The sequence below is a fragment of the Capra hircus genome, chromosome 24 (genome assembly GCF_001704415.2).
Source record: "Capra hircus breed San Clemente chromosome 24, ASM170441v1, whole genome shotgun sequence".
NCBI classification, from domain to species: Eukaryota; Metazoa; Chordata; class Mammalia; order Artiodactyla; family Bovidae; genus Capra; species Capra hircus.
The window spans coordinates 30,685,963-30,713,857 of NC_030831.1; the positions used below are offsets into that span (position 1 = coordinate 30,685,963).

The 27,895-nt window shown below is 44.5% G+C and overlaps 1 protein-coding gene across 4 annotated transcripts in view; it reads left to right on the plus strand.

Moving 5' to 3' along the window:
- The window catches only part of KCTD1 (potassium channel tetramerization domain containing 1), a 206,317-nt gene that overhangs the window by 128,752 nt on the left and 49,670 nt on the right, over window positions 1–27,895 (plus strand). For all 4 annotated transcript variants that reach the window (XR_001917179.1, XM_018039651.1, XM_018039652.1 and 1 more), the window contains exon 2: window positions 27,027–27,205. Coding sequence is in view for 3 of the 4 variants with exons in the window: in XM_018039651.1 (XP_017895140.1) it covers window positions 27,027–27,205 (179 nt within the window). In the remaining variant the exon portion in view is untranslated. The remainder of the gene's footprint in view (window positions 1–27,026; window positions 27,206–27,895) is intronic.

Below are 27,895 nucleotides of genomic sequence, written 5' to 3' on the forward strand. Positions count from 1 at the left end.
GCTACTTATTGCAACCCCACCCCTGAGGGGTGGTGGTGGGGGTGAAGGTGGGGGAAAGCCCTGGGGGCAGATGTTGAGCTCTGCTTAGGGATTTGATAGGCTCAGGGACACCCGAGGGGCATGTCAGATAAGCAGGCAGATAAACAGGTCTGACAGAAGTCGTCTGGAGGATAAAACTTGGAAGTTCACCAGTTTGTGGATGATAATGGAAGCCACTTGGGGTGGATTGTTTTGCTTAGAAAGAATTCCTAGCTGGAGAATAAAAGAGAGCCTGAAAAAACTTGAATATTGGGTGGAAGAACAGAGAAGGGGGTGGCCAGGCATACAGCTGGAGTTGGGGACGCCTAGGGCACTAGGGGGTAGGGGTGTAGTGTAGTGGTGGGTTTTGTTAATGGGTTTGAGATTGCCATAAGATGAGACCTTGGGGTACGCCCTCTGGCTTCTCCACAGAGCAGTTCCGTGGTGGGCAGCGGGGTGGCGGGCAGCAGGCAGAAACCGAACGTAGGGAGGGAGCCGAAGGAGGGAAGAGAGGTGAGGACCCAGGAACAGCTGAGCTACTTCCAGACTTGACCATCCAGGAGAAAGGGAGCTAGAGGGAGCTGGGGCCGAGACAAGTTGGCAGGGGATTTCATGTATTTTTAACATGGGAGACACGTGAACATGTTTACATGCTGATGGGGAGGAGGTGATGGACAGCAGGTTGGAAGGAATGGGGGTGAGAGTCGGGGCATACCAAGGACAGATGGGGTGGCTGGTTTGGGGCGGTCTTGTTTACATTTGATGTACTTTTCGAAACTCACAGAAGGAAAATGCTGACCCAGGTTAGACTCAGATGACACTGAGACCTCACCTCCTCTGCCAGCCCTCAGTATCCCATCCCCCTCCATCAGCGCTCCCCAGGGAGTCTGGGATCCTGGTGGTAAAAGATCTCCACTTCAAGTGCCTTCCTCATTCATTGAGGACACAATGAGAACATCCATTGTGTTTCAGTTGAGTCAGTGACAGAGGGGAGGATCCCTTTCAAGGTAGGGGCCCATTTAACCCAAAGGGAAGCTAAGTAAAATAGGAACGAACATTATCTGAAACTGCTTCTCGGAGAGGGAATGAACGGGTTACAGGAGAACTGCTGGGTCTCGAGTTTCTTAGAATGAAGATGGACACTTGTTGGCATCACTTTAACTGATGCTGAGTATTGTGCATGTGTGCAGAGAGAAACAGTTTCTAACTTTCAGGCTTCTGGCTTTTTCTGGGAGGAAAAAAAATTTACTGTAATTTGTAAAAAGTATGATTTAAAAAATTTTTTTCTCAATTGATAAACTTTATAATTTAGAGCAGTTTGAGGTTCCCAGGAAAACGGAGCAGAAAATTCAGAGTGCCCATAGATACCATGTCCCCAAACAGTACGGCCCTCCCAGGTGGCACCAGTGGTAAAGAACCTGCCTGCGAACGCAGATGTGGGTTCGATCCCTGGGTCAGGAAGATCCCCTGGAGTAGGGCATGGTAACCTACTCTCCCACTCTATTCTTGCCTGGGGAATCCCATGGACAGAGGAGCCTCGGGGGCTACAGCCCACAGGGTTGAAAAGAGTCAGACATGACTGTAGCGACTTAGCACACACGCATACAGTTCAGACTGCTCCACTATCGGTGGTCCACTGTTACAGTTGGGCACCCTCCACTGACACCTCCGAGCACCCAAACTCCGTAGTGTACATTAGGGCTAATCCCTGTCGGACGTTCTATAGGATTTGACAAATTACCGGTGATGTGCATCCACCGATGTATCGCCGTACAGAGTACTTTCACTGCCCTAAAACATTGCGCTCTGCCCGTTCACCCCTCCCTCTACTCTGTTTCTTTCTATGTGTGTCTGTTGGCTTTTTTGGCCGTTATCTTCTGTGTAAACATAAAAATTAGTTTTTCAGTATCTCCTTCGGAAGATCTTGATAGAACCTTAATAACAGCTTTGAGTTTTGAGTACTTTGGTACATAACAGAAAAATTCAGTCCCTGGTCTGGAATTATGACTTTAAAGCAATAATAGTAATTATTCAGTCTTTATCCTCCTCTCCCTGCCCCACTTTGTAAGCCCCCTGTAGTTAACATCTCAGGGCTTCCTTGGTGGCTCAACAGTAAAGAACGCGCCTGCAGTGCAGGAGGCCCGGGTCCAGTCCCTAGGTCGGGAAGATCCCCTGGAGAAGGAAGTGGCAACCCACTCCAATATCCTTGCCTGGAAAATCCCATGGATTTAGGAGCCTATTGGGCTACAGTCCTTGGGGTCGTAAAAGAGTCAGACATGACTGAGCGACTAAACAACAACAGTTAACATTTCAAGGAAGGACTTTTCCTGCTCCTCCTTTCGGAGTGGGGGGTGGGGGTGGCCGGAAGGGCAGAGAGATTTGCTCTTGACCCTACTAAACTACTAAACCACCATGGGGCAACTCACTAAGGAAGGGTCCTGGGCCTCTCGAGAGTCTTGAGTTCTGTTCCTAAAAGGCCAGAAGAGAATCAAAGAAGCTTCTTAAAGGTACAGGCAGCAGTGTTGGCTGCAGGGGCCTTAAAAGATGAAGAAAGGTCATGTGGGGATTAAGGGGTTAAAGCATTAGTGTTCAAGGCTCTGCTTTTTACTCTTTGCTACTTGTACAGAAAGGATGCTGCCTGTGGAAACTGGTCAGTGTAAATTCTGCGGTTTGAAAATCATTGGGGAAAAAAAAGTCCCAAAATGTGCAGGGAGAATTGGACTGCAAATACCAGCTCAGAGAAGAGCCTCCAAGCGTTCAAGCTTCTTGATTATGGGTTGTGTTTCCATAACCAAGGCTTTACCCAGGTCACCTGGGTTTCTAGCATCCCTGAGGATGCGTCGGAGGAGACGGGGTAAAGTGGGAATCACTTCTCCGATGTCACTTTGCAAGGATGTTGTGACTTTTGATGTTTCTCATTTCGCCGGGGTTCATATTTGCCTAGTATTTTTCTAATGACTATTTCACACTCATCCCAAGTGACAGTAGCCAGGAAATCATAGCTTTGATATGCTGGCTGTATTTTCTACTACTTACTAAAACACACAGAACTATTTATTTATTAATGAGAACTATTAATGTATGTATTAATTTATTAAAGCAAGAAGATGCACTGGTCCCCTGTGTGGGAATGTCCGTCTACACCATAGTCTCCCAGAGGAGGAGGACCCCTGATAGCCTGAAACCCCATGAATCAAGGCCCCAGGAGGTTCATGGAGCACACGAGGCGCAGTCGGTCTCTCCTCCAGTTGCTCCCTGGTCCCCAGAAGTGTCAAGAAAGGACTGCTTCCTTGCTGGTCTCTCCTCACATTTGACTAAATCACAGTTTTGTACATTCTTGGATTTTATGTTCTTCGCATCCAGATGAAAATGCTCATAAAGACAGGTCTCCTGGGACTTGCCAGGCAGGCCAGTGGTTAGTTGTTTGTCTTCCAATGCAGGGGGTGTAGGTTCCATTCCTGGGTCGGGGAGCGAAGATTCCACATCCCTCCCGGCCAGAAAAACAAAGTGTAAAACAGAAGCAGTATTGTAACAAATTCATTTCAGACTTTAAAAATGGTCCACTTAAAAAAAACTGGTCTCTGGCCTGCAGGATTGTGTGACTGCATGGCCTCCACCCTAGGGGGTGGAGCTTAGAGATACTTAAATCCTTTCCATATTTCTCAGTTGGGCTTCCCTGGTGGTTCAGATGGTAAAGAATCTGCCTGCAGTGCAGAAGACCTGGGTTCAGTCCTTGGGTCGAGAAGATCCCTTGGAGAAGGGAACTCCAGTATTCTTGCCTGGAGAATTCCACGGATAGAGGAGCCTGGTGAGCTACAGTCCACAGGCTGGCAGTGAGTCGGACACTGACTCAGCGACTAACACGCTCAGTTACTATTAAACTGAGTAACTCAATTAACTTAGTAACAAACTCAGTTACTATCAGCAGGTGCTGTATGGGGTCTGGAAAGGACAACTGTTGTCAGAATGACTAGGGCCTCCCCTGATCTTATATCTTCTAAAGGGACAAAAGGGGGAGTAGGTAACAGCAAGAAAGTAGCACCATACTATATAGTAGGCTGTGTTCTACAGAAGAGAAAATCCCAGGGACATGACAGGTGGTTATGGGGATGTGGGGCCGTTTAGAAGGGACATCAAGAGGCCCACCCTGGGAAGAGTGCTTCAGGCAGAGGAAACAGTATGTGTAAAAGTTTTGGAAAATCTTTGGGAAGTGTCAAGATAGTTCAGTTTAATGCTGGGGTGCAAAAAAAGGCAATGAAGTAGACAGCTGGTTGGATCTTCCTGGAGGTGATGGGGAGACAGGGACCCCAGCTTACACCAACTTACCATGTCCTAGAATTGAACATTGAACTGAAGCAGATTGCTAAACGCAACACGTGCATGTTGATGTAGTTTGTTTGAAGCTTGAAGCAGGTTCGTCATGGTGGTTTATTGGTTAAGTCGTGTCTGACACCATTCATGGACCGTAGCCCACCAGGCTCCTCTGTCCATGGGATTTCCTACGCAAGAATACTGGAGTGGTTTGCCATTTCCTCCTCCGGGCAGATCTTCCTGACACAGGGATCAGAAACCTCGTCTCCTGCATTTCAGGCAGATTCTTTACTGACTCAGCCACCAGGAAAGCAGGTTACTGCACCTCTTAACTACATCTGATCTGTCAAGGAGCCTTACTAGCGTCTCTGTCTCCTGCAGGGGGATCGCTTGGCAGAAGACCTGGCAAGCACCTGGTGAAGGTTTTGCTAGCCGAATCTTCCTGTTAACCCCTGAGGCCTCCTGGAAAGTCTTACTGGTAGAAAGAGATGCATTGTGAGAAATAAACCAAGATTTGCAAAGTTGTTTGGGTAATTCTGCTTTTTGCCAGCCTCATCAAAGGAAGACTGTCGAGACTAGTGGCTGGTATTGGCTGCGTTTTCTAGGAGAGGGATTTTTTTTTTTTTTTTTAGGAAAATGAACTCTTTTGATATTCAGCATTCTTTCCAGCAAGGCTTTTTGGGCAGAATTTATCCAGGCAGTACATATAAACAGGGAGATCAAGGCATTTTGTTAGGTGAAGAGTAAAAGTCGTGGCTCTAACAAATAACTCCAGAAGGGTATATGTGGCTTTGTGCCTTTGGAGTCTTTTCTTAATATTTTCTTAAAGAAATGTTTTATAATTTAACACATGCCCGTAGTAAATTTTTTAAATATGCTATGAAAAATGACTTTGCCGCCCACTCCTGACCTCCGGTTCCCCACTAGAGATAGCCACTGTTACATTTTCTTACAAATTGTTAGGATTCAGCCATTTAATATGCATGTTGAAAATATTGTCTGCATCCCCTATGAGTTTTGAAAGGTAGTACTTTCTTACATATTTGGATGTATGGCAGCTATTCAAAGGTCTGGGGGAAAAAAACCAGACAATATAGAAAGAAGGTGGAATAATGTCATTGGGATACTGATTTCCTGAGCATGCGTGAATTGGGGGGTTCACATAAGTAAAACAAAAAAGGTAAAATCGTGTGTACAGGGACTTCCCTGGTGGTGAAGATTCTGTGCTCCCAGTGCAGGGGACCCGGGTTTGATCCCTGGTCAGGGAACTAGATCCCACATGCCACAACTAAGACCTGGCACAGTCAAATAAATATTTTTAAAAAGAGAGAGAGAGATGGTTACATATTTAGTTGTGAAATTTTGTACTTAACTTTTTTTCCCCCTTAGAACTACTGTTTTTCAATTACTTTTATTAAGGTGGGATTGTTGTTTAGTCGCCAAATAGCGTCTGACTCTTTGTGACCCCATGGACTGTAGCCCGCCAGGCTCCTCTGTCCATGGGATTTCCCAGGCAAGAATACTAGAGTGGGTGGCCATTTCCTCCTCCAGGGGGATCTGCTGACTCCCAAGGATCGAACTCATGTCTCTTGCATTGGCAGGCAGATTCTTTACTCTTGAGACACAAGGGAAGCCCTAAGGTAGGATTACATAGAACAGAATGTCCAGTTTAAGTTCAGTGAATTTTGACAAGCGTATATACCTGTGTAACTACCATCCCAGTCAATACACAGATCATTGTCATCATCCTAGAAAGCTTCCCCTGGTCCCTCCTCAGTCAGCCCCCTGCCCTTGCCCAGCCCCTTGGCAATCCATCACTGATCTGCTTCCTGCCACTGTGGCAGGAAAAGAGGCATTCTGTTAGCACATTTGGTGGTGGAGGTTGGGGGTGGGGGCAGAGCGCGGTCTTTGATTACTGCTACTGGTAAATGTGTTTCGTTGAGGGAAGTGGAACATCAGCATATCAGAATATAGCTGTAATGGTATTTTGAGTGAAGTATCACAAGGTTGATCTAAAGATTAAATGAGATAGTGTGTGTCGAGTGTTGTGTATAGTTGCTTCGCACACAGCGAGGGGCCCCCAGGTGCTCCTTGTCACTGTGGTCATTGGTGGGCTCCGGGTGTCACAGCTAGACCCCCTCTGTGATAACCCAGGCCCAGGCTTCTCACCCTTCAGGGACCTGGAGGGTTTACCCCCCTCCGGGGAGGGGTGGGTGTGATGGGGGGAGGGTGGGCCTGTCTCCCCTGCCCCCTCCTCCCCCGACCCCCACCACCCCGTTCCAGCAGCGCAGCCTTATTTTGCTTTTCAACTGTGACTCAAGTGTAAGCTTTCTGGGACTTCCTGTGCCCATCCAGTGGTTAAGACTTCACCTTTCAATGCATGGGGGTGCAGGTTCCACCATGGGTCAGAGAGCTAAAATCCCACATGCTTCATGGCCAAAAAACCAAGAACATGAAACAGAAGTAATACTGTAACACATTCAATAAAGACTTTGAAAATGGTCCACATTTAAAAAAAAATAAACTTTCTTCTGAAAAGTAAGGGTTCCCCATGAACAAACATGGGCGCCCTCCTGAAGTCCAACTTCCTCATTTAATGGCAGGAGAAGGTTTATTACCTTTGGGCAGCAGGAGCACTGGAACCCAGCCCTCCAAATTTCTAGCCTTTAGAAAATTAAAACAGGGGTGATGCATTGATAGGCTTAGACATTGTAAGTTCCCTTACAGCTTCTAGTTTGGAACATATTAGTTTGGGACATTTTAAGAGGTAAAATGTGGAATTGGCTGACACCATCTTTTTAGCAGTCATTCTCCCTTTTTTAATTTTAACTCTAATTTGTCATATTTTCCTCATCCCTTACCCCTTCATATCACTTTTGAAATACATGGGAATTAAGGTCAATTAGCATGTATGTTGACATCTACCTCCAACTAAGTTTTCGAATTATCTTCCTATCCATCTTGAAGAGGTAGTAATTTCAGCTTAAGTGGCAATTAAAAAGCAAAGAATTACACTTAATAACCTCCACCAGCATACCCAAGATCTTCTGTTGTGGCATCTGAACAAATACTATTCATCATCAATAATTTAGGTGGGATAGCACGTGACTTCCATTTAGTTTTACAGGGTTACCAAGGGCTCTGGTTCTCTCTGGGGAGATGGCAGAGCAAAAGGAGCTGGCCTGAGAGCCTGATTACCAGGCACCTCTCAGCTGTGGGCCGGGAGCAAGGCTCCTTGAGTCTCAGTTTCCCTTTTTGGAGAACACTCAAAATATACCTAACTCTTTTCTAGCCCTGAGTTCATTTGGTATTTATTATCAAAACAGTAATGTGCAAATTCTGTTTTAGACCTGCTACCTCAAATGTGATCCCATGTTACAGGACTAACAGTAATTTAGTTAAGCGTATTGTCAGAGTTGACAATGAGGATATATTCATGCTAATTAGAACAGGTACAGTGAATAGGCTCCTGCTTGAGCTGTCTCATTAGGACTGAATTGAATTGATTTTGATGCTTTTTTACAGATTTTTAAATTAACAGTAACAAGTGGCAGTGATTGGCTCTAAGTGTATAGACTTTTACCTAAAACAGCCATATTCTTTCTCCACGATAGTTATTCTTTTACCTTTTAAGTACAGTATGCTAATTTCTTACCTCCTCCTACATCCTTCTTTCTTATTATCCAACTAAATATATTAGCACAACTGAATATAGATTTAGAGAGAGATGTGGTAATCACTGCTTAATTTAACGTTTTAATTTCTGTAGTCCAACTACATGAAACAGGATGTATCAGGTACATTATTAGCAGGTAAAGTAATTCCAGTGATGAAATTTATTTTGAGTCTATATAAATGGTTGGCTGAATATTAATACTGAGATTAATACTGAGCTCCTCCCCATTACTACTAACTTCATTTGATTACCTTTTAGTTTAAGATTTCTAATAGAAGTGCAGCACATCTTTAAATGTAAAGATTTAGAATATTTATTTGTTTCAACAAAACACTTTCCCATACAAAACTAGACTGACTTATAAACAAGCAGTTAACGATTTTAGCATGACTGTTTTTTTTTTCTTTTTTCTAAAATTTTTTAAACTTTTAGTTGGAGGATAATTGCTTTACAATGTTGTGTTGGTTTTTGCTCTACAACAGCTCAAACCAGCCACAAGCATACAAATATCCTGTCCCTCTTGGGCCTCCCTCCCACGCCGCTCTCCATCCCATCCCTCTAGGTCATCACAGAGCTGAGCTGAGTTCCCTGTGCTGTGCAGCAGCTTCCTGCCAGCTCTCTATTTTACATATGGTAATGTACATGTGTGGTGCTTCTTTCTCTCTCAATTCGTCCCACCCTCTCCTTCCCCTGCTGTGCCAACAAGTCTGTTCTCAATGTCTGTGTCTCTATGCCTGCCCTACAGATCGCTTTATTGGTACCATTTTCCTAGATTCCATATATGTGCATTAATATTATACCACACTTGCATAAGAGTTACCGAAGGAGGCACGTTTTCTAGTTCTGAGGGCACTTCTAGTCTCAGGGGAGTTCTCTAGGCAGTGGCCGAGGCCCTTATCAGAAGTAGCAGTTTCTGAAGACCCATGAAGAACGATACTTGTGAGATTTAACATAATTGTGAAAGTCGGGCAAGTTTTCATTCTCCAAATGTCTTCACTGAGCTAGAGTTGTCCTTAAACAGACTCGAGAACAAAGTAATAAAAATAAACTCAAAACATGAAAAAAAATTGATGTACTGCTAATTATTCTTGGCAGTATAATATCAGAAGTTCATCAATATATACTATATGTATCAGATAGTATATATTCTCTTTTCTCAGCAAAAAAATAAAATAATACTTGTAAAGTTTAAGTTTCTGGTTGTTTGTATAGTCCTGCATACCGCGTAGTGTAATGTAAGCTAGGACTTCACAACAAGTTCAGAACCACTGGAAAACAGAGGGAATGAAAAGGTTGTGTGAGTGACATACATGTAGACAGGTATTTTGTAAGTATCTCTTAAAATAATCATTAAGTCCTTTAGAAATAAAATAATAATTTATAAAATTAAGGCCATCATTAAAAATAATAGCTTTACTTGGGGACAGCAGTGGTTCAGCAGTTAAGACTCTGAGCTTCCGCAGCAGGGGGCACAGGTTCAATCCCTGGTCGGGGAACTAAGATCCCATATGCTGCAAGGTGCTGCCCAAAAAAAGAAGGCAAAAAATAGCTGTTTATTAAAGATTATATTCCAGGTACTAGGTAAGTGCTTTTTGTAACTGCCTACTCTATAACATGAATTATTGATTTTTCTCCATAGTCACAAAAAAGCGTTATTTTGACCTTGTTTAAAGAATGGGCTAAAGCTGAAACTCCAGTACTTTGGCCACCTCATGCGAAGAGTTGACTCACTGGAGAAGACTCTGATGCTGGGAGGGATTGAGGGCAGGAGGAAAAGGGGACGACAGAGGATGAGATGGCTGGATGGCATCACCGACTCAATGGATGTGAGTTCGAGTGAACTCCGGGAGATGGTGATGGACAGGGAGGCCTGCCGTGCTGCGATTCATGGGCTCGCAAAGAGTCGGACACGACTGAGTGACTGAACTGAACTGAACTGAACTGAACTGAAAGAATGGGCTTCCTTTGTGGCTCAAATGGTAAAGAATATGCCCTCAATGCGGAGACCAGGGTTTGATCCCTGGGCTGGAAAGATCCCCTGGAGGAGGGCATGGCAACCCACTCTGATATTCTTGGCCTGGAAAATCCCATGGACAGAGGAGCCTGGTGGCTACAGTCCATGGGGTCGCAAAGAGTTGGACACGATTGAAGTGACTTAGCACACAGCAGCATGCAAAGGTGGGGAAACTGAGGCAGAGAGCTGTTAAATCAAGCCCCCAAGCTCGTGATGAAACTAGTGTATGGAAGCCCAGCACTGTGGCCCTGGAGCCCTCAGTTCAATTCTGCCTCTGTGCACTGCTGCTGATGTGTTAGTAGTATTTTTTCAAATAGAACTTAGAAAGAATAGCTGTCAATTCATCAGATTACACCATAAAATATTTTACTTCATTTGAAAATGTTATTACTTTTATTACTGAATAAATGTCCACCTAAGTTATTCATAACATTTCTCATAGTGTCTGTTTAAATCACATGCTGCTCTCTGTTGCTCTGTTATGTTGCTGGAAGCATTCTGCCTGTTCCAGCCTCAGATTCATTTTTTTGTTTCCCCTTCTGGTCCTCTTCTCTCTACTGAAGCGGTTTTGAGCACCTTCTGTGGTTAGTGCAGAGACGAGAAAGCAGCTAGTGGTACACCCACCTTTCACAGCCCCTCCTGGAATTAAGTATCAAGTTATTCAATCAGTTGGTTATTAGGCTTCCCTGGTGGATCAGTTGTAAAGAAGCCACCTGCAATGCAGGAGTGAAAGAAAAAAAGTGAGGTCACTCAGTTGTGTCCGACTCTTTGCTACCCCATGGACTGTAACCTACCAGGCTCCTCCGTCCATGGGATTTTCCAGGCAAGAGTACTGGAGTGGGTCGCCATTTCCTTCTCCAGAGGATCTTCCTGACCCAGGGATCCAGCCCGGGTCTCCCGCGTTGTAGGCAGATGCTTTACTGTCAGTCCCTGGGTGGGGAAGATCCCCTGGAGAAGGGAATGGCAACCCATTCCAGAATTCTTGCCTGGAGAATTCCATGGACAGAGGAGCCTGGAAGTCTGCAGTCCACGGGGTGGCAAAGAGTCGGACACGACTGAGTGACTAACACTTGCACTTTCAGCTGGTTATTAGTGCCTGCCAAGTGCCCGGCTCTGTGCTGGAGACTGAACAAAGCGTTGCTGCGGCCCCTGCGGAGGTGTGGTCTAGTTGATTTCCAGGAGTGACGCTGTGTGTGTGTGCTTCGTCTCTCAGTCGTAGTTGCAACCCCACTGACTGTAGCTTGCCAGGCTCCTTTGTCCACGGGGATTCTCCAGGCAAGAATACTGGCTGACTCTGAGTACCTCTCATTTATGAAATGCTTCAGCCCGGACTGGGACGAAGTGGCGTTCGACTCTCTTCTCTTGTCCAGCCTTACCGCACCCACCCTGAGTCTGCACCTGAGATCTACAGGGACCCAGAGTCAGCCCCACGGAGCTAGCCCCTTGTCATTCTCTGTAAACCTCAGCAACGCCAAGATGCCTCGCACCCTGCTTCTCGGAGTGTGGACTGCTAACCCCCGAGTGCTGGTCTTTCTGTTGTGCAGTCTGACAGCATTAGACTTCTGTCATGGGAAGTACGCGTTTATTTTATTTCCACAAAATCCCTTTCGCCTCGTTAGTGTTTGATTTTTCCTTAATTGACATTCGTGCCTATTAACACCATGAGTTGGTGGGTTTTGTCTTGTCTTTTTCCCTTGACTGATGGAATGGGTGGATAACAATCAAAAAGCATTTGAGGGCCATTGCCCGAAGGAAGAAATCACTGAAGTCGTTTACTGGAAGGCGATCAGAGCCCTCAGTTATGGAGCCTTATAGACTTGCTTTATCATCATCAGTACTGTGTATTCATTTTCCACTGTGTGCAAAAATAAAAATGTATTTCATTAAATACTGTGGGGAACTGGTAGGAAAAATAACCCGGCAGTGCTCGCCACACCCTGGTTTCACACTGATGATGGCTGTAAGCTTTCACTGGATCCCTGTGATCTTCCATCCTGCTGGTTGGTGTCATTGATCTGTGAGCTCATTTATGGGGCCAGCTTTGCATGAGGGTCACGGATCTATCTACCTGGTTCTCTGAAAGTTTGGCTTCTTCCTCCTGATAGTCTTCAGAAGGAAGCAGTACCTAGAGGGATCTTTCAGATTCATTATAAAGGAGACCTTGCAAATTGTAGGACCTAGAGAACCCTTCAGACCTTCCCCACAAACCTCTGTCTTGACTGTCCACTTAGAGTAGTGGTCCCCAGCCTTTTTGGCACCAGGGACCAGTTTCGTGGTAGATGATTTTTCCACGGATTGGGTGGGGGAGGGGGATGGTTTGGGGGTGACTCAAGCGCATTCTGTTTGTTATGCTGCTGGTGATCTGACAGGAGGTGGGGCTCAGGTGGTAATGAGAGTGATGGGGGTCAGCTGTAAATTCAGGTGAAGCTTCTACCGGTACACACCTCCTGCTGTATGGCCCAGTTCCTAACAGTCCACAGGCCAGGGTTGGGGACCCCTGACTCAGAGGGATCAAGTGAGATCTACCCTGGAATAAAAGGAGGACCTGGGGGCCAGCAGCCAGGCATTAGAAACTGACCTCCTGAATAGAAGAGCCGACAGGTTGGTTGGGAAACAAGATGAAACTAGTCTGATCCTCCCCACTTTCCCAACACATCTGTGTTTCTTCCTGTCTCTCCTGCGCTTCCCTCTCCATCGGTTTCTCTTCCTGTCCCCTTCCCACATCACTGGCCTTTTCTCCTTTCTTAAACCTCTCTTGCCGGAGAAGGCAAAGGCAACCCCCTCCAGTACTCTTGCCTGGAAAATCCCATGGACAGAGGAGCCTGGAAGGCTGCAGTCCATGGGGTCGCTGAGGGTTGGACACGACTGAGCGGCTTCACTTTCACTTTTCACTTTCCTGCATTGGAGAAGGAAATGGCAACCCACTCCAGTGTTCTTGCCTGGAGAATCCCAGGGATGGGGGAGCCTGATGGGCTGCCGTCTATGGGGTCGCACAGAGTCGGACACGACTGAAGCGACTTAGCAAACCTCTCTTGCATCCCTTCTTGTCGCATTTCTTCTTGGTCTCAGTTCTTGGGCTGTTTTCTCTTCTGCTGCTGCTGTTCTAACAGCAACTGTTTTTCCTCATAGATGGAATTTTGCTATCCGCCTCCTCACTATACCACCACTGCCGTTGTTGTGGCATTATATACTGTATCTTGTGGTTAAATAACCATCTAATAAGATTAAACTGGGACTTTTAAGACTACCAAAGACACTTTCCTGCACGGTTCACTGCCTTAAGTGGAAATGCTCCGGTGAAGTCCTGTCTGCTGTTGCAGGTAAACCAAATGACTGCTTTCAGAGTCTAAGTCCTGGTGGGTTAGATGCTACCAGATTGCCCCAGGCCAAGGCGGCACATTTCAGGAGGAAAAATGCAGGCTTAGATCCCAGGATATTTTGCTTCTGACTTTTTTAATCAGCTAACTTTCAGTGACTTTGGGCTACCATTGGACAGTTTGAATATTCCTGTTTCAGTTTCCCTTCTTTGCAAAAGACAGTATTGGCCTTACCCTCCTCCTTCTCTGGACCTTTTAGAAGGCTTATAGGTTGTTATTACTCACAACGACTTGGATTTCATAGATTAACTGCTTCATATACATAAGGCACTATGTAAATTCCAGGTATGATTTTTTTTTTTCTAATTTGTTTCCTTTTTTGTACCATAGTTTTCTGGCCAGTCAGGTTGATCTTTAAAAAGTTAGGGTTTTTTTTTTTTTTTTTTTAAACTCTTGTTAGTGTTTATTTTAAGATACTTCTCCAAGAACACAGATGTCTCCTCCTTTACAGCATGAAAACTGTAAGGAACGGCTCATTGCAGTAAAATCGGAGGAGGGAGACGGGCTCGATGCTGCCTTTCCTGCTCATTCACTTTCTTTCTAAGCTGTGCTTTCAGTGTTATCTCTTCATCCATCTGCTCCCAAGCAGGACGTTTCATCAGTCAACGTCCCCTCTAAAATTTCCGAAGAAACGTATCTCATACGGGACCAATAGTTCAGCTACAAGCGCTGTCACCTCTCCAGTGGCCACTGACCACAGCTGACTGCTGCCAGACCTGAGTTCCACCACATCATCAGAAGCCGACGCGGAGCATGGACTCACCTCCAGTCTTGCTTCATATCACCAGCGGCTCAGATGGGACCCATGTAATAACTAAAAACCAGGGTGACCCAAACAGCCAGAATCAGCCTCCATCTTCTGAGAACAAAGATTTACCTGGCAGGAGATGTCCCCTGAGTGAGCAAGTGAAAGTCGCTCAGTCGTGTCCAACTTTTTGCGACCCCATGGACTAGTCCATGGAATTCTCCAGGCCAGAATACTGGAGTGGGTAGCCTTTCCCTTCTCCAGGGGATCTTCCCAACCCAGGTCTCTCACACTGCAGCAGATTCTTTACCAGCTGAGCCACAAGGGAAGCCCAAGAATACTGAAGTGGGTAGCCTATCCCTTCTCCAGTGCATCTTCCCGACCCAGGAACCAAATCGGGGTCTCCTGCATTGCAGGCGGATTCTTTAGCAACTGAGCTATCAGCGAAGCCCGAGATGTCCCCTAGGAGAAGCATTTTTGGCAAGCCATTCACCCTCTGGCCTGCCTGTCAATACGACACAATACCCATTGGTTCTGGTGTGGAAACATCGAGATGGTAACTCTCACTTGCCTTGATTTTTTTCTTCTATATTACTCAATATTTCTTTGTGAAGAGATGACACTTATGTGGCTTACACGAGATTCTTACTTTATTAAAAAGCATTTGTTTTCTATCACAAGAATAAATGTTTTCTGTTCTGTAAGGGAATCTCAAGTAAGCTACTTTCAGACCACTCCAGTATCGTAGAATAGTGCAAGTGAAAGAGCACTATGGAAAAAAAATTTCTCTGAAGTAGGCATTCTAGTCATTAAGCACCATATTTTGTTGGCTGTTTCATCCTTTCAGTGAAGCCAAATAAAAAGCAGTAGTGATTAAAATTTCATCTTCCCTAATCAGCTAGAGAAAATGCTGTGATTATTAAGAAATCTCTCTCTGTTGGCTTCTTTTTTTCTGCTTTTGCGCTCATAGTTTTGAAATACCTTTCATTTCATGACCAGTTCTTCTTTCTTTCCAAGTAAGTTTGAATTCTGACCTCCTAAAATGCTAACTTTCTTAAAGCATTTGAATCTCTTACAGTTTATGTTTTTAACAATCACATAATTATGTTTAAAAATGAGGACTGAGAAAAGCATTATACATCAGCTGGGTCAGCTGCATCTATTATAAATGGGAAAAATGAAGTGAGAAATGACACACTTTGCCAAGGCCACATAACTCATCAGCGACATATGACATGGCTCAGACTCTATTCTGTCACATCCTCAGGAAAAAGCCTCTGAATTTAGAAACTTAAATCATGTCAGCACTGTTAGAAACACTGCTGCTGGTATTCTTTGCAAAGGTAAGTGGGAAAATAAGGAGTATGATCCTGGTAATGTGAAATTGCTAAATACAGACATGTCTTGTTTTAAAATAATGTACTCTAGAGTCATAAAACCTAGAGTGATTATTTTCTGACTCTACCAAATTATTGTTTGCTTAAGATTGTCCATAACTAGTTCTCAGGACATTTAAAGCATAATTTGATTCATTTTCTTTATTTCCATGGGGCTCTTTTGTCATCGGGAATTCCCTGTGCATGCATGCGGCTTCTTCCCAAGGCAGACTCTCACTCCTTGAATTGTTCACATCCACAGTGCCCCCAGTAAAAGTGAAAGGGAAAGTTGCTCAGTCTGACTCTTTGTGACCCCATCAACTATGCAGTTCATGGAATTCTTAAGGCCAGAATACTGGAGTGGGTAGCCTATCTCTTCTCCGGGGGATCTTCCCGATCCAGGAATTGAACCGGGGTCTCCTGCATAGCAGGCGGATTCTTTACCAACTGAGCTATCAGGGAAGCCCGCAGTGCCCTAGCCCCACACCAAATAGTGAGCCATGATTTCTCACTGAATGAACAAGTGATCAAAGGAACTTTTGAACACCCCTAATATGTAAATGAGAGTAAGTCAATATACTTAAAAACTTGCGTATATTAATTTTTTATTTTTTAAAGTGCATAAAGGTAAGCAGAAAGGCATCTAAGAATCTTAAGAGGAGCTTCCAAGGGACTCAGTTAAGTCCTTGAAAGGAACCTATTTAGCTTTTGACACTGTTGGACAATGAATTTTTTTTTTTTTTTTTTTTTTTTGGCAATTGGACAATGAATTTTTATGACCACATCCAAGAAAACAGTGAGTCAAGTTTATTGTTTATTTAGAGGCAGATGTGCCCTGTAGTTAGCAACAAGGACTAAGGAGGAGTAAATGAAAGCCAGTTCATTTGTTTCATTTTGGGAAACAGAGATGGGGGCTGGGGAGAGGTGTCTGCTTCCTGGAGCAGCTGTCTCTTGTCTTCTGCATGACCACTGACCGACCATCCTTCAAACTCTCAAGCCCATTGTCTTCATCCCAAAACAGACTGAGAGGAAGAAGGTGGATGGAGCAAGGCAAATCTGTCCTTTCTCTTGAGAAAGCCAGGGTATGGATCACCTAGCAGTGAAGAGTGGTAATGTTACACTGGTACACAATGGCAAGCGTGTAAAATATCACAGTAAATTCATTACTAGATAGTTATAGACTAAGACACTTGACCTCGGTGTCAACTTCCTTCTCTGTGAAACAGTGATAATACTTAACATTGTGCAGGGGGTTCTGGTTTCAGACTCGAAGGCCCTCCCTGAGCATGAGAGAGTGCTTCACTACCAACCTTTTTGCTACCACCTGCATCTTCTTGCAAGAAAGCAGGTGCCAAACTGACTTCTGGAAAAGCAGGCGGTATTCACGTGTGGCTTTTATCAGCTTGCTGTTGCTGGGTTTTAGATCTGGGAATCGAGGGGACCCCAGGGCAGGGACAGATGACCAGATAGTTCCCAAGAGTGTAGAAACCATAGGCTTCTGCCCCTTTCTCTCAGGATCAAACTAAATAGACTTCCATGTCAGCTAAATATGAGCTTACCATGACCTGAGGCCCATTTAATTTTTCGTTCTGCACATTTCCTTCCTAGCAAGAAAATAAAAGGAAAGGAAGCTTCTCTCCTAAGTTCTGTTCCATTTCTGTATTTCTTCATTCTGTTCTTCATTTTAAAATGTCCACAAAATTCTGATGATGAAAGTAAAATATAACGGCATGGCGAGACTGTGTGCTAATTGATTCAATTGGGCAATATAGTGCTGGGTGTTTTTTTCCTGTTTTTTTATTTTAATAGAATTTTTTTTTTAAATTTCAGTGTTCAACATCATAAAGTACAAGAGAAAAAACAAAAACAAAATTTGCCTGTAACATCATTACCCAGTCCTATACCCTACTGATACGTGGGTGCATTTAATTTCAGATATTTTCGTTGTACCTACATCTATTTTTGCAAAGAAAAAAAAAGACTTTCCCCTATAGAACTGTGACAGAGACTGCTTTCACTTTTATGCTATGTTTTAATTTAAAAAAAAAACAGTAACATCCACAGTTGAGCTATAGTGTCTATTTAAAAATACTAGTCTGTGATTTTTTAAGTATATTTGAAACTGTCCAAGAAATCTAATTCAAAAATTAATCCAACTATAATAAACACAGCAAAATTCTATCAAAATGTTACCTTTTTATAAATTCAGTTTGATTTTTGAGGGGAAAAAAAAGGCAGAGAAATCTTGGCAAATAGTTTTCTTTTCATGGTCCCAGCTTGATAATCTAATAAGGGGACTTCTTGGATACATATTTCACTATTGGAGGGGAGCAGGCACATTGAGGACACTCTATATCTGGTAAATATTGTGCATTAAAATAAACAGTAGTAAGCCATCCTCCTGGCCCGAGGCAAGAAGAGTAACATTTTGCTATTTCAGATTAGGAAGTAATTACAGATTAATTTACCACAGTTGCTGGTCATTTTGAAACAACTTTGAAGCCTCCTATTTTTTATTTCCTTTTTTTAATCTGTGAAATTAAGATTTGATCTGAAAACAAAATCAATACAGCTCACGTGTTATTTCATTTTATGAACCTACTGTGATGATCTCATTCTCTACTTCTTTCCATAGGCTTTGTCCAGCTCTCATCTTGTGATGTTCCATCCTACCTTTTTTCTTGAGGTAGACCATTATTTTTAAAGTCTTTACTAACCCTGTTACAATTTTGCTTCTGTTGTATGTTTTGGTGTTACTGCTGTGAGGCCTGTGGGATCTTAGCCCACGGACCAGGGATGGAACCTACAGCCCCCGCATTGGAAGGCAAAGTCCTAACCACTGTCAGGCAGGTCCCTGTCCTATTCTGTTCTTCTTTATCTGTACCCCATTATGTAATATTTTATCGGTGTAAAATGCGGTCTTTCTCAACTATGAGTCTTTACTCCTCAGCTGCTTTAAACGTTCTCTGTATGTCTTGCTGGATCCATAGACATCTCCTCTGTACATGGAGTATATGGATGTATTAAATTTCATTTGTCATGTGTAGAAGGAAAAAATTCCTTCTGCAGAAATTCCTCTGTCTTTCCTCTGTGCAACATCCTGTATTGTAAGCCATCACCAACATTTTACCCTCTGCCGCCTTTACCTCTCTGTAGAGTGGGAAGATTCATCCTGTCTTAGAGATGAGAAAGCTGGAGTCCCGTAGGTTTGGTAACTTCTCCAAGATGACCTAAAGACTGAGCCTGAACTCAAACCAGGTCTTCAGATTCCAAAAACCAGGGTTCTTTCTCCTGCATACTTGAGGTGTTCTGTTTTGGTTTATTTTTTCCAGCTATGTGAAGTTTTCAAAATTGTTTTACCTTAGAAAGAAGTTTTTTTTAAAAAATCATATTTGTGCAGAAGTTTTTCTTCATTTTACTATATATTTTACAATCTAAGTTAATGTGGGGCTTGATCTGGGGATGAATTAATTTGGATGATTCTTATATAGGCTAGAAAACCAATGACCAACTTGTTATGGATCTCTGAGTCAGGAGTAAGCAGGTTCTGTGAGTTTGAAGGGAGTACCTGTGAATAAAATGAATGGAAGATCTGATATCAAATTTGGATGCTCTGAAGACTTGTTAGCCTACTTCTCCGCTGACTTCAGAGATGGACAAAAACAGTCTTCAATTTTGAAAGATTGCTCGGGCTTGGGTTTTTGTTTAACCTATGTGAAATTATAAGAAGTGATTTATTTCTCTCTCTCCAGTGTCACTCTGCTATTAAAGTAAAGTTTGACACGTAGTAGGAGCTCTGGAGAAGGCAATGGCACCCCACTCCAGTACTCTTGCCTGGAAAATCCCATGGATGGAGAAGCCTGGTAGGCTGCAGTCCATGGGGTCGCTAAGAGTCGGACACGACTGAGCGACTTCACTTTCACTTTTCACTTTCATGCAATGGAGAAGGAAATGGCAACCCACTCCAGTGTTCTTGCCTGGAGAATCCCAGGGACAGGGGAGCCTGGTGGGCTGCCGTCTATGGGGTCACACAGAGTCGGACATGACTGAAGTGACTTAGCAACTTAGCGAGCGAGGAGCTCAATCAGGCTTCCCTGGTGGCTCAGATGGTAGAGACTCTGCCTGCAGTGTAAGAGACCAGAGTTCAATCCCTGGGTGGGGAAGATCCTCAGGAGAAGGCACTGGCTACCCACTCAAGAACCCAGTCGATATCATTTGAATGAAGAAACAGTGAGGGCCCTTACAAAATATGCTGGTTTTACGGTTGAGAGTCTCAGCACACAACTTAGGTGATGTTTCTCTATAAGAACCTTTACTGTGAGTCCAGCAAGATGGTGTCAGCTTTAAACTAACCCTCCAAGGCAATGCCAGATGTCCACGCGAGGAAGCAAGATCCTCGCCTAAGACACTTTGGTTACAAGCTGCATGGCTGAAATGGTTGGCCAAGTACCAGAAAACAGAATTAATCAGAACACCCACTGTCCATGCATTCCATATAATTGAGATGCTACTTGGGTACATGTGAGAGTACAGGTGATATAAATACATGTATTTCAAACCCAGGCTGCATTTTGTGGGAAAAGTTAGGGTTTGTGTTAAATTCCAGCACTGCTCTATTGCCTGTATCAAATAATAAGGTAAATACTTTACTATTGACATGCTTTTCTGGAAGTATCCCTGAGAAACCTGTTTCTTTTCCCAGTGAAAGAGATAACATAGTCCAGCCTGATAGTGGAACGTGACATGAGGCAGGGGCATACGTTCTTAACAAATAAAGCCATTAAAACTTTCAGTTTAAACTTCAGCTCATTTGTTTCAGGCGGTGCCCCTGGGGCTCCTGTTTGAACAGCGCACAGCAAGGTTAGATTTAGGAGGCACATTTTTCATTAGCTTCTTTTGAAAGATGCCTGCAGTCAGATCCCTTGAAGGACTCTCCTCGCCCAGAATCATTGCTGCTCTGTTGGGTAGGTGAGATGGATGATTAAGGTAGAAGGAAGCCGCAGACTGAAAGCAGCTGAGAAATGGAAATTTTAAAGATAAACCGATCAACATGCCTGAAAAATCTATACAGGATAGAAATGAGGGGATGGAGAATTAGAAATAGAATTTCAGGCACCATTTCATGTCCGGGTATTAGAGTCAGATTTGGGGAATCGGATGCAAGGAAATAATAAGTGTCTTTTTGGCTTTTAAAAGAAGTATTTCACAGCAATTTAAATGGGTATCTGAACAGAAAAGTGTTTGGATTGGAGGAGTTTCTTCCCAGATTATTTTCTGGTTTATTTTCTTTTTAAGTAGAACTTAAAAGTCAAGTGACTAAATCTTAGGTGCACATATATATAGGATTCCAAGCCAACAGGTAAAGAATCCACCTGCCAGTACAGGAGATTCAGGTTCAGTCGCTGGGTTGGGAAGATCCCCTGGAGAAGGAAATGGCAACCCACACTAGTGTTCTTGCCTGGCGAAGCCTCATGGACAGAGGAGCTTGGCGGGCTACAGTCCATGGGGTCTCAAAGAGTCAGACACGACTGAACACACACATGTGCACATACGTATGTATATAGCTGTTTAACTTCCCAGATCAAGATTCAGGACTTTTCTAGCCCTCCAGAAGATTCATTCTTATCCCCTCCTAGCGAGCCACCCGCACTGCCAAAAAAAAGGTGGCCAGTGTTCTGAGCTCTGTCATCCCAGATTCCTTTTGTTACCTGTAACCTCTTGGGAATGGAGTCATTCGGGATGTGCCTTTCTGTCTCAGCTGCTTCTCTGAGACCCAGAGATGAAGTGTGTGCAGCATCCTCACTGCATGGTTACTCATCTCATTTATATTCATAAAATCAGTAAAGAAGGCAGAAGTACAATTAGTAGGGGAGAGGGAAATGAATGTGTTGGAGGGGATGGGGTCATAAACCATTTGTATTCACTTTAAAATGCCCCTGCTTCTCCCTGAGTGATTAAAGTTCATCATGATTTGGGCCTCCATATATCAAGAAAAATTCAAACAAGTTTTACTGCGTTGTCCTGTCCAACATGACAGCCACTAGTCACACTTAACCTTAGAGTTAGTTGTTCATTTGTGTCTGACTTTTGTGACCCCATGGGCTGCAGCCCACCACACTCCTCTGTCTGTGGAATTCTCCAGACAAGAATACTAGAGTGGGTTGCCTCCAGTGTTGCCTCCAACACTTGACCTACCTACATTACATTTAAACTAGTTAAAATGCATTAAGATTACAAATTCGGTTCCTCAGTCGCACTAGCCACATTTCAGGTCCTCGAGTGGCCGCACGTGGCTCATGGCCGCCCTACTAAAGGGTGCAGATATGGAACATTGTCTCCATTCTTGCAGAAAGTTCTGTTGGACAGCTGCTTAGAAAACTGGCTATGAGTTTCCTTCCTCCGCTTCTTCCCCCTTTTCCCATCATAATAATATTCTGGTGGGTTTGTTTATATTTTCATTGTAAATTGCCATTTAATTCTGTGGTCCTCAGACCATCATCTTCAAGCTTCCATTTCCTGCACTTTCCCTCCATACTTGGAAAGAAAACAAGTAGGAGAATTCTCACAGTGTACTGAAATTTCACTATGAATTTTAATTTCTGGAATGTACCGTGCGGTCTCCTTCCTGCATCCCACAGTAAGCTGACTTCTCACCCATCAGATTTCAGCTTAGACTGTCTCCAGGGAGTCTTCCCCACCTCTCCTCCCAGCCCCCACGCCTGGATTACATGTCCTTGTAGTTAAAAGTGCCACAGTAACCTGGCTTCCCCCTGCCTGTTGCAATTGATTGTTTCCTGTCTCCTCTCTCCCACTGAACCAGCTTGCTGAGGCCAGGGTCCAGCCTGTCCTGTTCCCCGGGGTATGTGCATCCTTAGGGACACTGCCTAAGCCTGGAAGGAGGGAACAGTGGGCTACACGAGGGGGGGACCATAACCGAGTAACTTAACATTAGGATGGGGTTCCGTCCACCAGCCCACCGCCTGGGTGAGGAGTCTGTTCCAGAGGGGGAATGATCAGAAACACCACCATTCTGTCTGGCCACTTTTCCAAATACACCTCAGTGCCCTGAGCTGTTTCTCCAGCAGTGATGTTGGCACATTCAAAACACTTGTGCTCTCTTCTGGTTAAAGTTCATGGTTTTCATCTCATCAGAAATGATGTTGAAAGACACACACAAACTAATGAGATGATGCTGGGAAAGTGACTAAAGATGGGAAAGTGGAGCTGAAGCATGGTGATAATAGGATAGAAAGTTTTGCTGCGTCTGTCTGCAGGCAGCTTTTAAGTCTCACCAAGCCAAATGACCTCATGGGGAGGTGGTTGTATCCAGGAAAGGTAGGAAGCAGGGTAGGTAATAGAAGTCCCAGCTCAGTCTAGCTTTAAAAATGAATTTACCTGCCCGAGTATCAGGAAACATAGAGATTGGAGGCTCAGAGTTGGTGGATTCTGTGTCTCAACAGTGTCAGGGAGGATCCAGCTCAGCCAGCCTGGGTGTTGGCTTCATCCTTAGGCTGGTAGGGAAGTGGCTGCTGCAGGCAGGTGCAGACATCCTATCTGAGACCTCAGTGTCCAGTTAAAGAAGAGATAGTGCCAGTTCTGGTCACTGGCGAGGGGAGGAGGTGGCCACGGCTGAGCCAACTGAAGCACCTGGAATCAGTGCAACAGATCTGAGTGTCTCCTACAAGCGCTAAGACCACCCGGCCCCAAACACGCCCTCCTACCTACCCCCCAGCCTGTGGGTTTAAAAAGTCCTTTTAGCCTGCACCAATGTGGAAAATACTGAGTGAAAACCCTCTATTCCGTTAGCTGCTGCTGCTAAGTCGCTTCAGTCGTATCTGACTCTGTGCGACCCCATGGACGGCAGCCCACCAGGCTCCCCCATCCCTGGGATTCTCCAGGCAAGAACACTGGAGTGGGTTGCCATTTCCTTCTCCATTGCAGGAAAGTGAAAAGTGAAAGTGAAGTTGCTCAGTCGTGTCCGACTCTTAGCGACCCCATGGACTGCAGCCCACCAGGCTCCTCCATCCAAGGGATTTTCCAGGCAAGAGTACTGGAGTGGGGTGCCATCGCCATAGCAGTTAATACCTTAGAAATAATCTAACTAAGGGGACAAATACAGAATACAGAAAGCTCCCAGGATGAGAAGACAGAGCCTCAGAGAAGAGCTAGAAGGGCTCACCAAAGACTAATTGTAACACTTCAAGTCTTACTGGAACCAACAGGAACCGACTGTATAGCACAGGAAATTAGACTCAGTATTTTATAATAGCCTATAAGGGAAAAGAATCTGAAAAGATAGATGTGTGTGTGTGTGTGCACGTTTGTGTGCTCAGTCGTGTCCGACTCTGTGACCCCGTGAACTGTAGCCTGCCAGGCGCCTCTATACATGAAATTTTCCAGGCAAGAATATTGGAATGGGTTGCCATTTCCTTCTCCAAGGGATCTTCCAGACCCAAGAATCTAACTGGTGTCTCCTACAGCTCGTGCGTTGGCAGGCAGATTCTTTATCACTGTGGCACCTGAGAAGACCAGATACATATACATATACGTATGTGTGGGTATGCGTGTGTATGTGAAATGAAAGTGTTAGTTGCTCAGCTGGTGTCCGACTTTTTGTGACTCTGTGGACTATAACCCGCCAGGCTCCTCTGTCCATGAAGATTCTTCAGGCAGGAACACTGGAGTGGGTGTCCATTCCCTTCTCTAGGGGATCTTCCAGACCCAGGGATAGACCCTAGGTCTCCAGCATTGCAGAGAGATTCCTTACCGTCGGAGCCACCAGGGAAGCGATATAGATATAGATATGTATAGCTGAATCGTTTTGCTGTGCACCTGAAACTACCACAACATTGTTACATCCACTCTATTTCAGTTAAAAAATCAAAGTCGGGGGGACTTCTGTGATGGTCCAGTGGCTGAGTCTGTGCTCCTGATGCAGGGGCACAGGTTTGATCCTTGGTCAGGAAACTAGGAGAAGGGGATGACGGAGGACGAGATGGTTGAATGGCATCACCCACTCAATGGATATGAGTTTGAGCATGTCTGGGAGGGGGTGAGGGACAGGGAATCCTGGCGTGCTGCAGTCACAGAGTCACGGGGTTGCAAAGAGGCGGACACAACTGAGCGACTAAGGGAACTAGATCCTGAAGCCGCCACAGAGAGAGACGACCTGGCAGAGACAAATCAATTTAAAAAGTCGACAAATTGATTACTAGTCTGCCTGAGCCCACACATTAGGAAACTTCCTCCTTGTCCTAAAGGGTTAATCCCCCACTTCCCAGCCTCCCCCCACAAGGAAACACTGGTTTAATTTTAAATTTAGCAGTATCCATACATATATGATTTTCAGTGTACATGGTATATATTCTGAGAAATCTGGATTACTTCAACTGATCAGTTACGCTTTCTTTTTTCCTCCTTCTCCGTAGACCTGCCGTGTTTGAGCTATGCTGAGTGAGGTCACAGTCTAACTACAGTATTAACCCTGCAAATCTGTTCATTTTCACCCCAGCACCCTGAGGCAGGGTATAGAATGTGTCCAATTGAAAAACTATTACAGACGCTGCAGTGCTGTGATGGACTGAATTGTAACAGAGACTGGGGGAGTGGGGGGGTGGGGGTGGGGTGTGTGTGTGTGTGTGTGTGTCTTTAGCCAAGAAATCATTTTCTAAAAGGAAGTCAGGTAGTACGTAGCTCTTAAAAGTGGATAATATGGTTGTACTTTTAAAGGAAAAAACCCATTTTCTGACACCCAGATTTTAAAATGCTGTTGAATATTTCAGCCTTCACTGCTTTACATTTCCTACTGATGTGTGTCCTTGTTTTTCAGTTCTTTTCCCCATCCAGTACCTCTTTCACTTTTCTCTCTGTGTTGCAGTCATCACTTGTGTTTTTTAATATCGATTTTGCTTTGTTAAAAATATACAGGAACATACAAAGAATAACACAGTGACATCTACAAACCCACTTCCCTCAGTTTAAGAAATAAAGCATGAGCTCTTGCTATGACTGTTCCTGAGCTCTGTTTAATACAGCACGGAGAAAAGCACCACACAGATGGTCAACGTTTTGACTGAAAGCTCAGTCACCACCCCGTTCACAGTAGATGCGGAGTTTCAGAAGAAACGTGCATTCCCAGTCTTGCCTGGACATGTGGTTAATGCTAACTAGTCCAACAGTTGTGCCCCAGGTAACTCCGGAAGCTGTTTTGGATCATAAAATCTAGGATGTTTTGCAAATTTATATTTCATCATGCTGGGCTTTATGCACAAAAACTAGATGACTTCCCATTTATAATCTCCATCAAAGGCATTTCTCAAAATCCCTTTATTATGCCTTATCACTGACTCTGCTGCACATTGTTTGCAAACAATCTCTGGCTAAATTGTAAAGCTACAAGCACCCTCATGGCGATCGCCTGGCAGAATTCAGACATGAGTGCTGTTTGAGCTTTTTCCTAATTGTAGATTCTAAATGTTTGACCCCCTTCTTTGAGTGCCAGAGACCTGACTTGGCTTGTCTGTGGCGTGGGCTCTAATTTGAAAGCGATTGACCATGTGTGGATGGTGTTTGAAATATTTATATTGTGTCCATGGAAAGGATGGCAGGTTTTATTTTCTCAAGAGTGCAGTTTCTTCAGCATGTCCTCGTGCCATCATGCGATGTCCTCCTTCTGCTTCGTTTGCTTCCAGGATACCTTTGCCTGTGGGGCAGCACATTGTACCCGGACGCGTGCCTCAGCCCCACCTTGGAAAATGATCCCTTCTACAAGCTCAGCACACACAAGAGCGGCTGGCTCATGGCTCCCAAGCACATACCTAACCACTGGAGGGGACACGCTTTTCAAAGTGTGCCCAGTTCCATAGTCTTCTAGTGAAAGAAGCAGGAACCCAGTGGGTAGATGTGGGGTTATCTTTTTGTTTGTTTCATCTGTTGACTGGTGAATGTCTGGTACCTGTTTACAAGGTTGCTTTGAGTGTGTGAACTGATGGTCAGATCAGTCATGCCCCCTTTTTCCTGATTTGGAAAATAGAAATTGAAGAGACCATTCTGCAGAACCCAAGTGCTGAAGGTCTGTATTTATCCCTGGCCCATAGCAGTAAGGTAGTTTTCCAAGAGAAGGATAAAGCATAAGTATTTTATCTGGATGGAGACCATTTCAAGTATTGATTATCTTTTCATTTGTAATGAATAGTAGTTCTCCACAAGCCATTAACCAGTTGTTAAATGCAACAATTCATTAGTAAAATATGCCATCACAGTGCGTGGTTCTGTGTGAAATGAACATTAGTTCAGCTCCTTGATTCCAAGCACTGGAAGTTTTCCTTTGTCACATATCTCAGAGTTTTTTCATACGCGTGACAGTGAAAGCGAGAGCTTGTTGATTTTCCAGATTTTATTAGTGAACGAATATCAGTGCTAGTCACTGGCTTATTCTGTAGGAGGTATGCATTTCCTTTCTCTCCACTGAATAAAGCAAACATGTCTAAACCTGCTTCTCTCTCTGTAGGACAGTCGGCCCAATATGTCAAGACCTCTGATCACTAGATCTCCTGCATCTCCACTGAACAATCAAGGCATTCCCACTCCAGCACAGCTCACAAAATCCAACGCGCCCGTCCACATTGACGTGGGCGGCCACATGTACACCAGCAGCCTGGCCACCCTCACCAAATACCCCGAGTCAAGGTAATCCGAAAGTGCATGTGTTTGATGAGCTAACTGTTCTTCCTTTGACCAGCTTTGCAGCGTGGCCTCACCACGGCGAGGAGTAGAATGTGAAGGCATCGCGTACCCCCCAGCCCCCGCCCCACACACTGCCCTGGGACATGAATGTAAGTCTGTGAGTCAGAGTTTGATCCAGAGCTTAGCTGAGTACACGTGAGAGTGTCACCAAGGACGGAGTTCTGCGATATTTCACTCCTCTGAGATCTTCACATTTCTCAGCCTAGTAAACAAAGGATGGTGATTTCTCCCCCTGACCTTTCTTCTGTCCTCTTCTGCTAAAACACACTTTCTTATCAAGTCTTAGAATTTTATAAGGGATCACTTGGCCCACCAACTTGTGAACTGGAAAAAACTCGAGACTCTTATCAGTAGGGCAGTATATTTAGAACAGCTGGCAATAGTCCAGAAAGATAGTCTTGCTTGAAAAAAATGAAGGGTAAGAGATAAGCAAATATAAAAAGGATGTGAAGTGGGGAGGCTGTTCTACAGACAGGCTGTGTACAGCACTCTGAGGAGAGCTCCCCTCCTAAGTCCCTGTCCACCCATTTCTAAAGGAGTTCCAAGGAACCAATTTACTTTGCACCCCTGGACCTCACTGCCCCCCCCCCGACCTCAGCCCATCTGGATCTGGGGGCTGTGGCAGAACCTATT